This window comes from Aethalodelphis obliquidens, unplaced genomic scaffold, assembly GCF_003676395.1.
Source record: "Aethalodelphis obliquidens isolate GAN/ISIS:26980383/991018 unplaced genomic scaffold, ASM367639v1 scaffold41, whole genome shotgun sequence".
NCBI classification, from domain to species: Eukaryota; Metazoa; Chordata; class Mammalia; order Artiodactyla; family Delphinidae; genus Aethalodelphis; species Aethalodelphis obliquidens.
In genome coordinates, this window is record NW_020837985.1 from 8,004,385 (window position 1) to 8,018,520 (window position 14,136).

Sequence of the window (14,136 nt, forward strand, 5' to 3'; positions counted from 1 at the left end):
GGATAGATTATAGGTTCTGCACTTCACTGCACACTCCACTTCCAACCTAAATATTTTAATTTTTATTCTATTTTCTTCTCTCCATTCCTCATACCAACACTCTAGTTCAGGCCACCATCAGGCTTCAGCCTGGGGTCCCTGCCTCAGCCTGACCACCTTCCAGCTCATGTTCTATCATGTTCTACATGGCTATCACAAACACACAAGTGGCCTTGTCCCTCCATCACTGCCTTGTCTGAAGCTCCTTCCTGACCTTCTGACTCCTTAGAGCAGTGGTGTCTGGAGTTCACATCCCAGGGCTGAGCTGGGTCAACGGCTGGGAAGCAGGAAGACAGTGATACAACTTCCATCCATAGCTTTTGTGTTTTATCTTTACCAGAATTTGATATATGGGTTGACTTTAGCCACCTTACAGGGTCTGTGTCAGACTGACCTCTGACTGTAAGCATGGGGGAGGAGGCAGCTTGAGAAAACAGGAAGATTTCTACCATCAGGAGTTTCCTCTGGGCACACACATTCCTTCTTCATTTTCAAAATATTTCAAACAGGGGCTTCCCTGGTGGCGCAGTGGTTGAGAGTCCGCCTGTCGATGCAGGGGACACGGGTTCGTGCCCCAGTCCGGGAAGATCCCACATGCTGCCGAGCGGCTGGGCCCGTGAGCCATGGCCGCTGAGCCTGCGCGTCCGGAGCCTGTGCTCCGCAACGGGGGAGGCCACAGCAGTGAGAGGCCCGCATAACGCAAAAAAAAAAAAAAAAAATATCGAACAATTTTAGTTTTAAAGTGTGCCCAGCATCACTATAGTAGAGGGTGTAATATGGACTCTAGTGCCAGACTACCTGAGTTTATATCTTGCTCTGCCACTTACTAGCTGCATGACCTTAGGCACGTTACCTAACTTCTGTCTATAAAATGGGAGCGATAATAGCATTGTCAGGGTTAAGTGAATAAAGATATGTAGAGAGTTGAGAATGGTCTCTGGCACATACTAAGGACTACTGGGTTGCTTATCACATATGAAGGAACTGCAGGAAAGTTAACCTATTTTCTTGTGGCCACATAGCTGGTAAGCATGATTCTAAGACTAAACTGGGGCTGCTGTTTTTCAAACCTCGTACTCCTTGCAACACAGACAAGGAGTGGTGTGTGATTCTGGGCAAATAGCTTAATCTTATCCAGAGTTTCAGTGGTTGTAGAATAAAGCTCTAGCTGATTGTTTCACTCACAGAGCCTTTGTGAGCCCCAAAGGAGATAATGGCTGTTAAAGTGCTTTGCCAACTAATTGTGAGGGTCTATTAAACAGCACACCATGCTAATGCCATTAGGCAATTAGCACTGTACAGGGAACGCACTGGAACATCTTAATGAAAAGACATTTAGATTTTTAATTTTCTTCTACAAAACAAATATCATAAGAAGACAAACTTTTTCATTGCACTGTTTTTCTTTTTGTTGTGTCTGGGATTTGACTTAATAAAAGAGAAGAATGAAATGACGGAGAAGTAATGAATAATTTACAGACAGCCATCCTCTTTGGAAAGGCTACCCAGCGGTTGCATAGAACTACAAACACATTCCATGTGTTTCAAGATCTGTTCTTGAGGGGGGAGGGGGCCTTTGAGCATTCTTGATGCTAAAATGGAGGGAATTCTGCTCTGAGTTACGGGTCCCTTTTCAATTTTTCCGAAGTAGAGCCCCACCGTTGCTTTGCTGTGCCTCGTCAGTCGCAAGTAAAGAAAAAGAAATGCCTATAGATCACTCGCCTTATAAACAACTGCACCCGCTCTTTTTCTCCACAAACTCTGAGCTTCTGGAGGGCAGGGGTACCATCTTTCATTTCCACGTGCCCACACTTAGCACAGCGCTTCGCACGTAGTGCTCAGAAGTATTTGTTGAATTCATGGACAAAGCTCAAAACCTTTCTTGCTCTACAGCCCCTTGTTGTCCCAAGATGCTTCTAAGAGTCCCAGGGGAACCACGGAGGTGTGTTTGGCCCTGCCAGTTGGGGAGTGGGGAGACCCTCTACATCTTTCCCTTTCAATTAAAGCAGCTTTGCTCTCATCTGTTTTCATGGAGGGCTTCTAGCTAAGATTTATTTTCAATAAAGACTCCACTTAATAGTTATTATTATTTTTTGTAGCTCTAGATCAAGCTGGGTACCAATAATGCAACAGTTTACCAGCATAAGAGCGATGATGTCATTTCCTTTAATTGAACTATTAAAGATGAGTGTTTGGTATATGATAAAAGACGAAGAACCTTAGAAATGTTCTTTCAGTTGAAATGCTTCAAATGGTTCATTTTTTAGCCAATTAACCAATCCATCGATGGTGCTGGAGAAATGACACATCATTGATCTGTAGATTAGACTTTCTCCACCGTTAAATAAATGGATGAATAGAGAGACAAACTTCAGCAGAGTAGCAGACTGGTACTGTGGGTGAAGTACATCCAACTCCTCAGCTCTGGGAGCAGAGACTGGAGTTCTAATGCTGCATCTACCCCTTGTTGGCTGTGGAAACTGGAGCAAAGGAAGTAAATTCTCCTCTGTAAAATGGGAATGATATGGGCTTCTCAAAGCAAGGACTCTCAACACCACCAAGGGGCATGGAGTCTGCATTAAAGCAGGCCTGGATGTGAAGTTAGGTATCTCAACTTACTACCTGTGGGACTCACGCTAGTTGCATTAGTCTCTGAGTCCCAGTTTTCTTAGGTGCAACGGGAAAGAGAACTAGATTTTTGCAGAGTTGTTAGGATAGTTTATAAAATCATGTATATAAAGCACTTAACCTGGTGCAGTTTGAACACTCAAAAATAGTGGCTACTACTAATTTTTGTTAGTAATTAACAAAATTAACAATTTGTAATTATACAACTATATACAGGTTGAATCAGACCAAAAAAAAATTATGAATTGATCACACTACCCTTTCCTGCTAAAATTGTGCCTGCATTTGCTCTATTTACATCTAAATAGCTTCAACCAATCCATTTCATATACCAACTGGGCAGTTCCTAGACATATATTGGTTCAAAAAGGATGAACTAATTTACAGTGTAGTAAGAACTGAGTGATTGGTCCTCAGCTCCCTAGATGACAGTGCCCTTGGACATTCTGGGAAAAATGGAAAAACAAGGGAGTTAGTTATGGAGGTCAGCTACGGTCACTGTGCAGGGTGTTCTGTGCAAGTGTCAAGTCTTATCTTTACAATAACCCTGGGTACCATTACCAGTACCATTTTACAAATTAGGAAACTGAGTTCCAAGAAGTTCCTTTCTTTAGGTCACACATATAGAGGTGGAATAGTTGGAATTTCACCCCAGGTGTGTGAGCCTAAATGTAGTGGTCCATTTCCTCTACCCTGAATGGTTTATGTTGAAAAAGGAGCCATGCTTAGGGGTACATGAACCAGTGGGGTTTGATCTGGCTCTGCCCAATAGATGGATGACACAGTCTCTGCCAGCTAATTCCAAAAGTCAGCAGACTATAGCAAGCTCCCTTCTGTAGATTCCAGAGTTCACTGAGGGTACCTCAGGGGTCACTCACTGTTGGGGTGGGAGATGCCAGCATGGCGGCCATGGAGCCCGACTTTGCCTTCAACCATGATCTATCCTATAGCCTTTACTGGACTTCAGAGTCAGCCTGCCTTACAAACCATGGGGCCCATCTGCTTCTAAAAAGTTGGAAAGCTACTGTGTCTTATCCTAGCGTGGAAGCTGCAGTTTCACAAAGTACTTCATTCTGGTGCCCACAACAGTCCTGATAGGGAGATATCTATCAGCATTATAAATTTCCATTTTACAGATGAGGGAACTGAGGCTCCAAGAGAGTTGATGTAAATATTATCTCTTCTGTGTTGGCCTTTTATCTTCATAAAAGATGTCGTTTCATTCTCACCCTATGCCACATATACAGTCCATTTATCTCATTTGTTCATTTGTTCAACAAGCATCTCTTGAAGTCCTCTGCAGATATAAGCAGGGAACGAAATAGACAAATCAGAAAATCAGTTCCTGTATTTATGGAGATTGCATTAGGATGGTTCCCCCCATTTTACAGCTAAGGAGGCGGGAGCGGAGAGAGGTTAAGTCACTCGCTCAAGGTCAGGAAGTAATGGGTCCTGATCGGCCCTCTCAATGCCAGACTGCAAGCTGAGAGCTCTTTGGACACCTTCCTGCTGCTTGCACTCCCTTCGGCATCACCCTCCTGCTTTTGGGGGTGGAAAGGTAATGGGAAAACCTGGAGCAGGATTCCTGTTCAAAAACAGTGTGGACTGCATGAGAGAAAAGCAAGAGAAGCAATCCAGCCACCCCTTTCCCACACTGAGCTCTATGTCTTTCTCTCTCTGTAAAAGTAGATTTTTAAAAAACTAAGGTTGCCCTAAATGGTGTGTGTGTGTGTGTGTGTGTGTGTGTGTGTGTTCGTACTCTGCAATGCGTACTTCTTTAAACTCACAAGCATTTTCTTATGCCATTGAATATTAATGTAAGTCATGGTACTTAATGGTTACCCATTTCCCTATTTTGTAATATGCAAAACTTTATCTAACCATTTCCCTGCCTTTAGACATTTAGGGAGTCAGATGAGCATGCCTCAGCGTTTTTGCGCTGCTGCTTAGGCTGCGTGTCATTGGCCGGAAGTTATTTATCCTATAAGAATTTCAAGTTCCTCGTCTGAAAATTGGGGAAAGTAATAGTATTTTCCTCTCAGGGCCGTGGTCAGTATTAGGTGAGGTGAGTCAGGAAGGTTATTTCGTATAGTGTCTGGCACATGGCGAGCATTCAATCAACATTAGCTTTATCAGCTATTGTTACCAGATAGTTTCAGTCTTCACCATGGTCAATAATTTTGCAAAAAGAATACTTGTTCATGTTAAAGGCAACGCTGATGCATTTCAAAGAGAAGTGCAGCCTTACGGATGCTGTTGTCAGGGACTTTTCAGAACAAGGTGAGAAAGGGGGTTTGAGGAGGAAAGAGACAGAGAGAGAGAGAGAAGTAAGGGAGAGAGGGAGCCAAAGCAAAAAAGAACTACAGGAGGGAGAGAGGAGGAGGAACAGATGCCGCGAGGCATGCAGGGGGCTTGGGCACTCTTGCCTCCAGTGAGGAATGCTTTTCATTCCTCGTCCTGCCACGTTGCTTGGCAGGGCAACCCCGTCACAAGGATTAAGACCTTTGTTCCATTTAAGCATCAGGGACGAGCCAGTTCCTGCTTGACATTCTGGTGTCATTCCATGCCTTTTTAGCAACTGTGCTGAAAAGACCAGGCTCTGTAATTTTCATTAAGATTCATCAAGGGAGCGTTTGGAGATTATTAATAAAGATACTGCGTATAACACAGCCCACCGTCAGCTCTAGTGTCTCCTCAGCTATCAAGTCTTTCCAAAATAGAGCCAGGGCGCGTGAACAGGAGCCACCTGGAGCCCCTTTTCAATCTACGTAATGGAATTATTATCTAAGCCTATTTTAATTAATTAAAGTTTATGAACAGACATCCATGAGATGCTATTAAATGCTTTATTAGAAATAAAGTTATATTCAATCACTTTTTTTTGCCATTCATCTAGCTAATATCATGTTTCTAAAATCAAGTGTTTTTTTTTTTTTGATGGAATAAACTTACTAAGAGGCTTGATTAAGGCTTATGATCTTGTTACTGTCAGAAGTTTACTGACTTTTCTTCCCTCTCAATGTCAGTTCTGCTAACTTATTAAGGATGTATGTGAGACCTCCTAGACTATACTTTGATCCTTTGGGTATCAATGGCAGATTTCAGGCATCAGAAACAACTGCAGAAATCTGGAGCTAGGAGGTAGGATGCCGTAATTGTTAAGACCAATGGCTTTGGCGTCAGATGGTTCTGGATTGGTGCCCTTATTCTGCCACCGACCAGCTGTGTGATTTCAGGCAATTACCCAAACTCCGTAAGCTCCAGTTTCCTCATTGGTAAAGTAGGAGCCTAATTCCAGAGCTTAGTCAGGATGTACCCATATAGCTATACTGGTTGTTTATGGTTAACATCCATTCTGATTGGCTTCCCTGGCCTCTTCTGATTAGTCCATGCTTTAGCCATACTAGTTGTTCAATATTTTGCTCTCCACCCCTGCCTAACTCCCAGGATTGTTATAAGGACTAAATGAGCTAACGTATGTAAAACCCTTATCTCAGTTGATGGCATGTAGTAGGTGTTCATTAAACCCTAGTTATTGTTATTATTATTTTACTAGAATAGCTTTCTGTAACTTAACTGAGTCAAATTTTCCAGTGTCCAGTCTCAGCCCTAATGGCAAGATCCTATTAAAAAATGTTTCTAGGGTGATAACATGCATACTATCTACTTAAATTTTCAAAAGAACACTCTGAATTTGGGATCTTATGATTCCCATTTCACAGAAGAGGCCATGTAGGCTCTGAGAAGTTAAGTCACATTCATCCCCAGCCACACACCTAATAATGGGAAGAAGCAGGAACCAGGTTATGTCTGCTGACTGCAGGTCAAGGTCAGTACGTTCCCTTTAAGTCATCTCATGGTGCTATAGTCACTCTTTCAAGGAACCATTGCTGTGATCACATCCAGCAACAAACTCTATCTTTAATAAAGTGGAACCCTGTCCAAAATACTTAGAGTATTACTAATTGATAAGGTAAGTTTACTATAATGATAAACATTTGATTTAATTTAAACTTCTATGTCACATATGGTGTCTTGGGGTACTTGGGGTCTCAGCTTTGGAGGATTATAACCTTTTCCTATTTCACAGCTACTGCTCTATTTCAGGTCCTTAGTTTTCTTTACTGGACTGTTACAAAAATATCTCCCAGCCAGTTTCATTCCCCTTGGCCTCTGATTTCTCTCATCCAGAGTAAACTGGAGAGAGAGTTATCCATCTCCATGGTTACCCTCCTCAAGCCCAGATCAGAACATGACACTTCCCCACTTCAAGTGTCAGTGACTTCCCACTGCCTGAGGAATGAAGCCCCAGTATGTCTTCCAAGGTCACCAACTATCTGTGCACCAACTCCATTGACTGAGTTTAGAATTGTAGGCATCACCAAGGCCTGCTTCAAATCCTTGACACACACACCTATATATGCACAAACATACACACGCACACACAAGTATAGACACATAGGTGCTCACATACTGATGCATATCTACACATCTGCACGCAAGCACACGCACAAACACACATACACACCATACACGTATACATATGTACACACATATACACACCACATATATATATGTGTGTGTATAGGGAAACAATCTTTGGATCTCAGTCAAAAGGACCAACGTGGAGGGACCTTCAAGATGGCGGAGGAATAAGATGTGGAGATCACCTTCCTCCCCACAGATACATCAGAAATACATCTACACCTGGAACAGCTCCTACAGAACACCTACTGAACACTGGCAGAAGACCTCAGACCTCCCAAAAGGCAAGAAACTCCCCACGTACCTGGGTAGGGCAAAAGAAAAAAAAAACAGAGGCAAAAGAAGAGGGACTGGAACTGCCCCTCTGGGAGGGAGCCGTGAAGGAGGAAAAGTTTCCACACACTAGGACACCCCTTCATTGGTGGAGGGAGGGGTGGTGGCGGGGGAGAGCTTTCAGAGCCACGGAGGAGAGCACAGCAACAGGGGTGCGGAGGGCAAAGTGGGGAGATTCCCGCACAGAGGACAAAAACAAAAACCCTTGTTCTTGTCCTAGGGTTCTGTCTGTCCGTTTTTGTTTTTTTTTTTTTTTTGCGGTACGCGGGCCTCTCACTGCTGTGGCCTCTCCCATTGCGGAGCACAGGCTCCGGACGCGCAGGCTCAGCGGCCATGGCTCACGGGCCCAGCCGCTCCACGGCATGTGGGATCTTCCCGGACTGGGGCACAAACCCGTGTCCCCTGCATCGGCAGGCGGACTCTCAACCACTGTGCCCAGGGAAGCCCCTTAAAGCATTTTGATAATCAATGTTTATTTCTTCTGCAATGCCATCTCTGCAGCATATCTTCTGCTTAAGTTCAAGATGGGAACTCTTATGGAAAGTCTGTGGATGAACGGATAAAAAAGATATTCTCCCTTCCTTCCTTCCTTCCTTCCTTTCTTTTCCCTCTCTTTTTCTCTACACACACACACACACACACAGGAATATTATCCAGCCTTAAAAAAGAGGAAATCCTGCTATCGGCGGCAATATGGATGAATGTGGAGAACATTATGCTCAGTGCAATAAGCCAGACAGAGAAAGACAAATACTCTATGGTACCACTTATATGTGGAATCTAAAAAAAAAGTTGCACTGATAGAAACAGTAGAAAGGTGGTCATCAGGGGCCAGGATTGGGGTAGGGAAAAGGGGAACTGTTGGTCATGGGGTACAAACTTTCATTTTAAGATGAATAGGTTCTGAGGTTCTAATGTAAACATGTAATGTAACTATAGTTAATAATACTTATCGTATACTTGAAATTTGCCAAGAGTAGGTCTTAAGCATTCTCATCAAAAAAGATAACTACGTGAGGTGATGGATGTGTTCATTAACTTGATTGTGATAATCATTTAAAAATGTGTAAGTAAGTATAGGGGCTTCCCTGGTGGCACAGTGGTTGAGAGTCCGCCTGCCGATGCAGGGGACACGGGTTCGTGCCCCGGTCCGGGAAGATCCCACATGCCGCGGAGCGGCTGGGCCCGTGAGCCATGGCCGCTGAGCCTGCGCGTCCGGAGCCTGTGCTCCGCAACGGGAGAGGCCACAACAGTGAGAGGCCCACGTACCGCCAAAAAGAAAAAAAAAAAGTTTAAGTATATCAAATTACCACATTATGCACTTTAAATATATACAACTTTGTCAATTATATCTTAAAAATTTAGAGAAAGAAAGGAAAAAGAAAGGAAAGTTTTGCTGCTTGAACTTGATTTTGACATGGTTGGTAAATCACAGACTTTCAGAGGCTTCAGAAGAGGTCTAGTCCAACTTCCTCATTTCATAGACAAGCCTCCAAGTAATATCTCTAATGGGCACCTACAGACAAGGGAAGGACCCCTGAGTGACCTGTCCATCACTGTATTTCCAGGGCTTAACACAGTGTCTGACACATGGTAGAACTCAACAAATTATTTGTTGAACGACGATTTACGGACAGAATAGCGTTTGCACACCTCATCAGCTGTAGAGTTGGTACAAGGCATTGGGGCTTCTGGGTGTCGGTCCCACTGCCTCCCTTGAAACCAGTCAACATATTACAATTCATCTTAGTTTTCAGGGCAAGACTCTGAAGTGTCCAAATTAACAGCAAGAAGCCCCTGCAGCCTTTTCCATCTACCAAAGGCTGATCAAAAGGAAACTCTGGGTGGGAGTGGTGGGCTACTTTTCCACGGTCCCTACTGGGGGCAACATCTGCATGTCTGTGAAAGAGGGGGCAACAGCAGAGTGGACATTTCCAGTCTCTCTCCACCTGCCTACTTGGTCTTAGGGATGGTTATGGTTGGATTTTCATCCTCTACGTCATGGCAAAGCACCTCACTGCCTTGATCAGGCCCTGGTTGTGGGTAAGTTCCAGAGGTGGGACCCTGAGGGCCCACCCGTGGGGCATATCTGCCCACCCAGACTGTGATTTCAGGCTCAGTATGGAAATGACCAGTGTCACGTCAATAGAACGGGATCATATTTAGGAAAAGGGCTTCTGTACCCTCTTCTTAACTAGGGGACTTCACAGCATTTCCCAATGTCCACAGAACTCTGCCTGAAACCTGAATAAAGTCAGGGATCCGTCAGCAAGTAGAAGGGTCAGGCACACTGTGTTGGCTGTGGCCGGGTTCTAGAAGGGGAGCGTCCAACTCCTTCGATTCCTCTTGCCTGTTCCTGGATTGCTCTTGGGAACCAGCAGGCAAGCTGAGCCTACAGTGAAGGGTGTGTGTTTGGGGGGTGCGGAGCAGGGGTTGTTGTCCTGGCTGAACCTGAATCCAGACCGACATTCCCGAGCACCACACGGATGCCTGACAGACCACACAACCCAGGTGTGAGTGCACGAGGAGAGTCTTCTGGTCTGTCTCCAACAATGCTCTTCTTCCCTTATAAGATGAAGACATAATCCACGGAGATTTCTGCCCATGTGTCCACTCTTTACTCCCTTTGCTGTGGCCGTGGGAAGATGTGATGCTTGGAGGATCTGCAAACATTCTGGAACCTTGAGGGGAGCTTTGGCAATATTGAGCTTCTGTCCCAAAGCCATAAACAGCCTAGCTCCAAAGTCCTTGACCACAATAGCTCATCCCCCTTTGATTCAGCCTCTATTTGTCAGCTACACTCACCGAAGCCAAAAGCACTTGCCGCACACCCGTGAAGACGGCCAGGTTGCCCTTCAGTGATTCCTGTTGGCCTTAGGATAAAATGCACCCCCTTAGCACGGCTTAGAAGGCCCTGCAGGTTCTGCATGCTCCCAGGGTGCCGTCTACCTGTCACCACCATTTCCACCCCAGGCTCCACCAGCTGCCACTACAGCACAGCCCGAATCCTGCCCATGGCCACCTATCTTCCAAGCACTCCACTCCACCTCCAGGATCTAATGTCTTACTTTTCAGGTAACAGCTTAGACATGTGTACTCTGGAAAGTCTTCTCCAGCACCCCAGATTGCACTAACTGTTACTTCTCTATCGCCCCCGAGCACCCCGGTTTGATTCGTCTCAGAGCGTATTGTACCGTACTGGAATCATCTATGCAGGTATCTTTCCCACCGCACTGTAATCTCCCTGAGGGCAAGTACTATGCTCACCATGTTCACTGCTGTATCCCCACAAGGACATTGGTCATACAAATGTGTTGCCCAAAGGGTTGAAAGGGAGGTGTAACTAGAACATAATGAAGCTAGCGGTTCCTATGGGAGAACTAATGGGTATACGGTCTTCATGAAGTAAGTCAAAGAGCTCCACCTTTCAACGTACACGTGATCGACCGCAAAGGATAGATGGGGTGGTTTTGGTCTTTCCCATCAAGCACATCAAAGGCTCGGGTATTAGGGAGAAGGTCCCAAATTACCTGATGGTTTTGATCATGCTGAGGCCCATTTCAACGCAGCAGTGGGCGTGGTCCTGGCGGGGCTCAGGAAGTCCCGAAACGCAGTAGTAGCAGTCTCCCAGGATTTTAATGCGAAGGCAGTGATGCTCCTGGAAGGAACAAGGGGGGAGAGGGAAGGACTGAGTCAACAGATGGGTAAGTGCTTCCGAAAGCCTTGGGAAAGAGGGGAGCCGGGTCAGCAGCCCTGCACCTTGGGATCAGGGGCTTCTACCTTTGAAATGTGCCGCTATTTTCTTCCCAGGAAATTGGAGGGGGGAGTTGAAGGGCTCAGTGGTGGAACGGAGTTGTGGAAAAACACTGGATTTTGAGTTTGACAGATACAGGGCCATATCCCAGCTCTGCCCTGTGGTAGCTTTCTGATCTTAATCCCCCGCGGAATACTGAACACTTAAGTCCTCCTCCCACTGATGTATCTCTTCTCGGGACATGTCTCTGGATTAACAGTTTATATCAGTTGCTAGCTCAACAATAAGCACTTAAAAAATAAATCACTTAGGGATGCCAACTGTTCCAACTCTACATAAAGTCCTTTCCCAACGACGGTACTGGCACCTTAAGAAGAGGGGCTGACTGTGTCTTGTACATACTTGTATTCATTTACTGATTCACATGCTCGCTCACTGATAAACATCAGGTGTGCATCTATCATAAAGCAAGCATTGTCCCTGACACAAAGATGATTAAAACAACCCCTATTATATATTAAACAGAATGCACCCTCGCAAGAACCTGGAGGTAGGTACAATTTTTATCCTGATCACTTCACCAGTGAGAGGCAGGACACACCTGTTTGTTTGGTGGATTCACAATCTTGAAGACATGATCCTTACAAAGTTTCAAAGAGCAACAGGTACCTAGGAAATGGTGCATACTTTCATATTGGATGGGAATAGGCTGGATTTTGCAGGTTACAGAGCAAAGAGAACTTGGGGCGGTAGAGCATAGGGGCTAAAAGCACTGGCTGAGGAGTCCCATTGCAGATCAAATCCTAGACCCCCCACCCCATCCTCACTGTGTGTTTTTAGGTAAATTACTTAACCTCTGAGCCTCCATTGCCTCATCTATAAAATGGGGATAAGAACAGGACCTCATTGTGTGATTGTAAAGATGTAGGAAGATGAGGCATGTGAAGGCTTAGCATAGGGTCCAGCAGATGGGGCGTTAAATTAATGTCACCCATCTCTATGATGATGACTTGGACTCCTGTCCTCGTTCTTTCACATTTCTATCTGTGACACAGGCAGATTCTCTCCAGGTCTCCTTGGGTAGATGGTTGGGACGGAACGACTCTGAGATGTCTTCTAGATTTGAAGCCCTAGGTGCCTGTGGGTCTATGGCTTTGTGGGTTAGGGGCTGTCCTTGGGAAACCACAGTCCAAGGGCATGAGGAGGGGAGTTGCAGACAGAAAGGGGCCTACTTGAGATGCCAGCAGCACAGTGGATGCCCTGGTACTGCCAAGTTCGAAGCAGCATGCTGGTTTCCTAATCTGATCAGGCGTTGGGACATCATGTTTGGGTAACAAGTGAAATCACTTTCCCAATAAAAAACAAATATCAGACAGGGAAAAGAGAATCAGAACTGGCTCTGGTGTTTCCCTGTCTGGATCAGATCTCCAGGGCCTTGCCAACCTTCCCAAATGGGCACAGATGCGATCTTCAGAACGCTGATAGCAGGCACAGCTATCCCGCGGTTATTTTTAGGAGTGTGTGGTTCCTATCTATTGGCTGCTTCAATGCAACTAATTTCGTAAGAGAGCAAAAAGGGAAGCTCAAGACCTTCACTTGTTTCTTCTAAGACGCTCTAGACTGTTATGGCCAGCATGGAACTAGGGAGACCTGACCCACTGGTCCTGGCAGTTTCCAGATTTGTGGAGTCCACGGGACAAGTTTCAAAAACCCAGAAGGTCCAAGGCGCTTCTCTAGAGTTCAGTTTTGTGCTTTGCCAAGGAAGTATGAAAAGTCCATCAACATACAAAAATAACAACCAAACTACCACCTATCCCCATCACTTTATGAAAGAAAGGGCGTTTTTAACACCAAAAAAGTAAAAAGACATATTCTTGGACTAAAGGAAAGTTCCTGGCACTAAATGAAATGAATGATAAAAACTCAATACATTGAAGTGTGTATATATATATATATAAATACACACACGCACAATTGCTGTACATATTTATACTACCTATACTGTATATATATATGTTGTGCATAGCCTACAGCGATGGAGCGAGTTTTATATGCATATACATATATGTATCTCGCATGTGGCCACAAGTTAAAACTTCCTAACATTTGTTTGCAAAGGAGCAAATCCCTTATTCTGACTCTGCAGCGGAGAACACTGAGGCTGGGAGGGAGGGGTTGGCAACTTCAGTCAGCCACACTTTGCCTTCAGATGGTCTCTGGGGCAGAGCGTGCTGTGACTCGGGCTGTTGGTAGCCTGGTCAGCACAGAGATCTGCCTCCCTGTTGACAATGGGGAGGGGGAGGGAAAGGGTAGAGCAGGAAATACTTTGGTCTAAGAATCAGACCTCCGCATTCTAGTCAAATTTACCGGCTGTTTGACCTTCGATAAGTCACTGAAGCCACTGATAAGTGGGTTTCAATTCCCTATATGTGACGCATGTGAAAATGGTCCCCTTGCCCTTAATACATAACTAAGTAAGCATGGTCATCAACTAGCAATGCCAGTGACAGCTAACCTGAAAAGAGTCTTCTCCACATTTAATGCTGTGCCTTATCTTTCCTCCTTTGAGTCTCACAATGACCCTGAACGTGGCAGACCATGTTTTTAGATATGAAAATTTCAGTGTAAGACAGATGGAAAACTTCCTGGGCCACAGAGCAGCTGGCTAAAAAGTAATGGATATGGATTATATATGATATTCAGAAGCTCCAAATCAGTGATTTTTCCATGCAAACAGAGGTGAAAACATTTTGGAAAACTTTAGGGAAAGGCAGTTGTATTTATTGAGCACATACTATGTGCCGGGCTGTGTGTTAAAGGCATTATATTGATCTTGTTTAGTCTTTACGACCACATTCTGAGTCATGTGCCACTTCACAGATGGCTTAAGGAAGTGA

The 14,136-nt window shown here is 44.9% G+C and overlaps 1 protein-coding gene across 2 annotated transcripts in view; it reads right to left on the reverse strand.

The window, feature by feature from the left end:
• ADCY8 (adenylate cyclase 8) overlaps window positions 1–14,136 on the reverse strand; it is a 218,774-nt gene that overhangs the window by 114,422 nt on the left and 90,216 nt on the right. For both annotated transcript variants that reach the window (XM_027132481.1, XM_027132482.1), the window contains exon 5: window positions 11,016–11,143. In XM_027132481.1, the coding sequence (XP_026988282.1) occupies window positions 11,016–11,143 (128 nt within the window). The remainder of the gene's footprint in view (window positions 1–11,015; window positions 11,144–14,136) is intronic.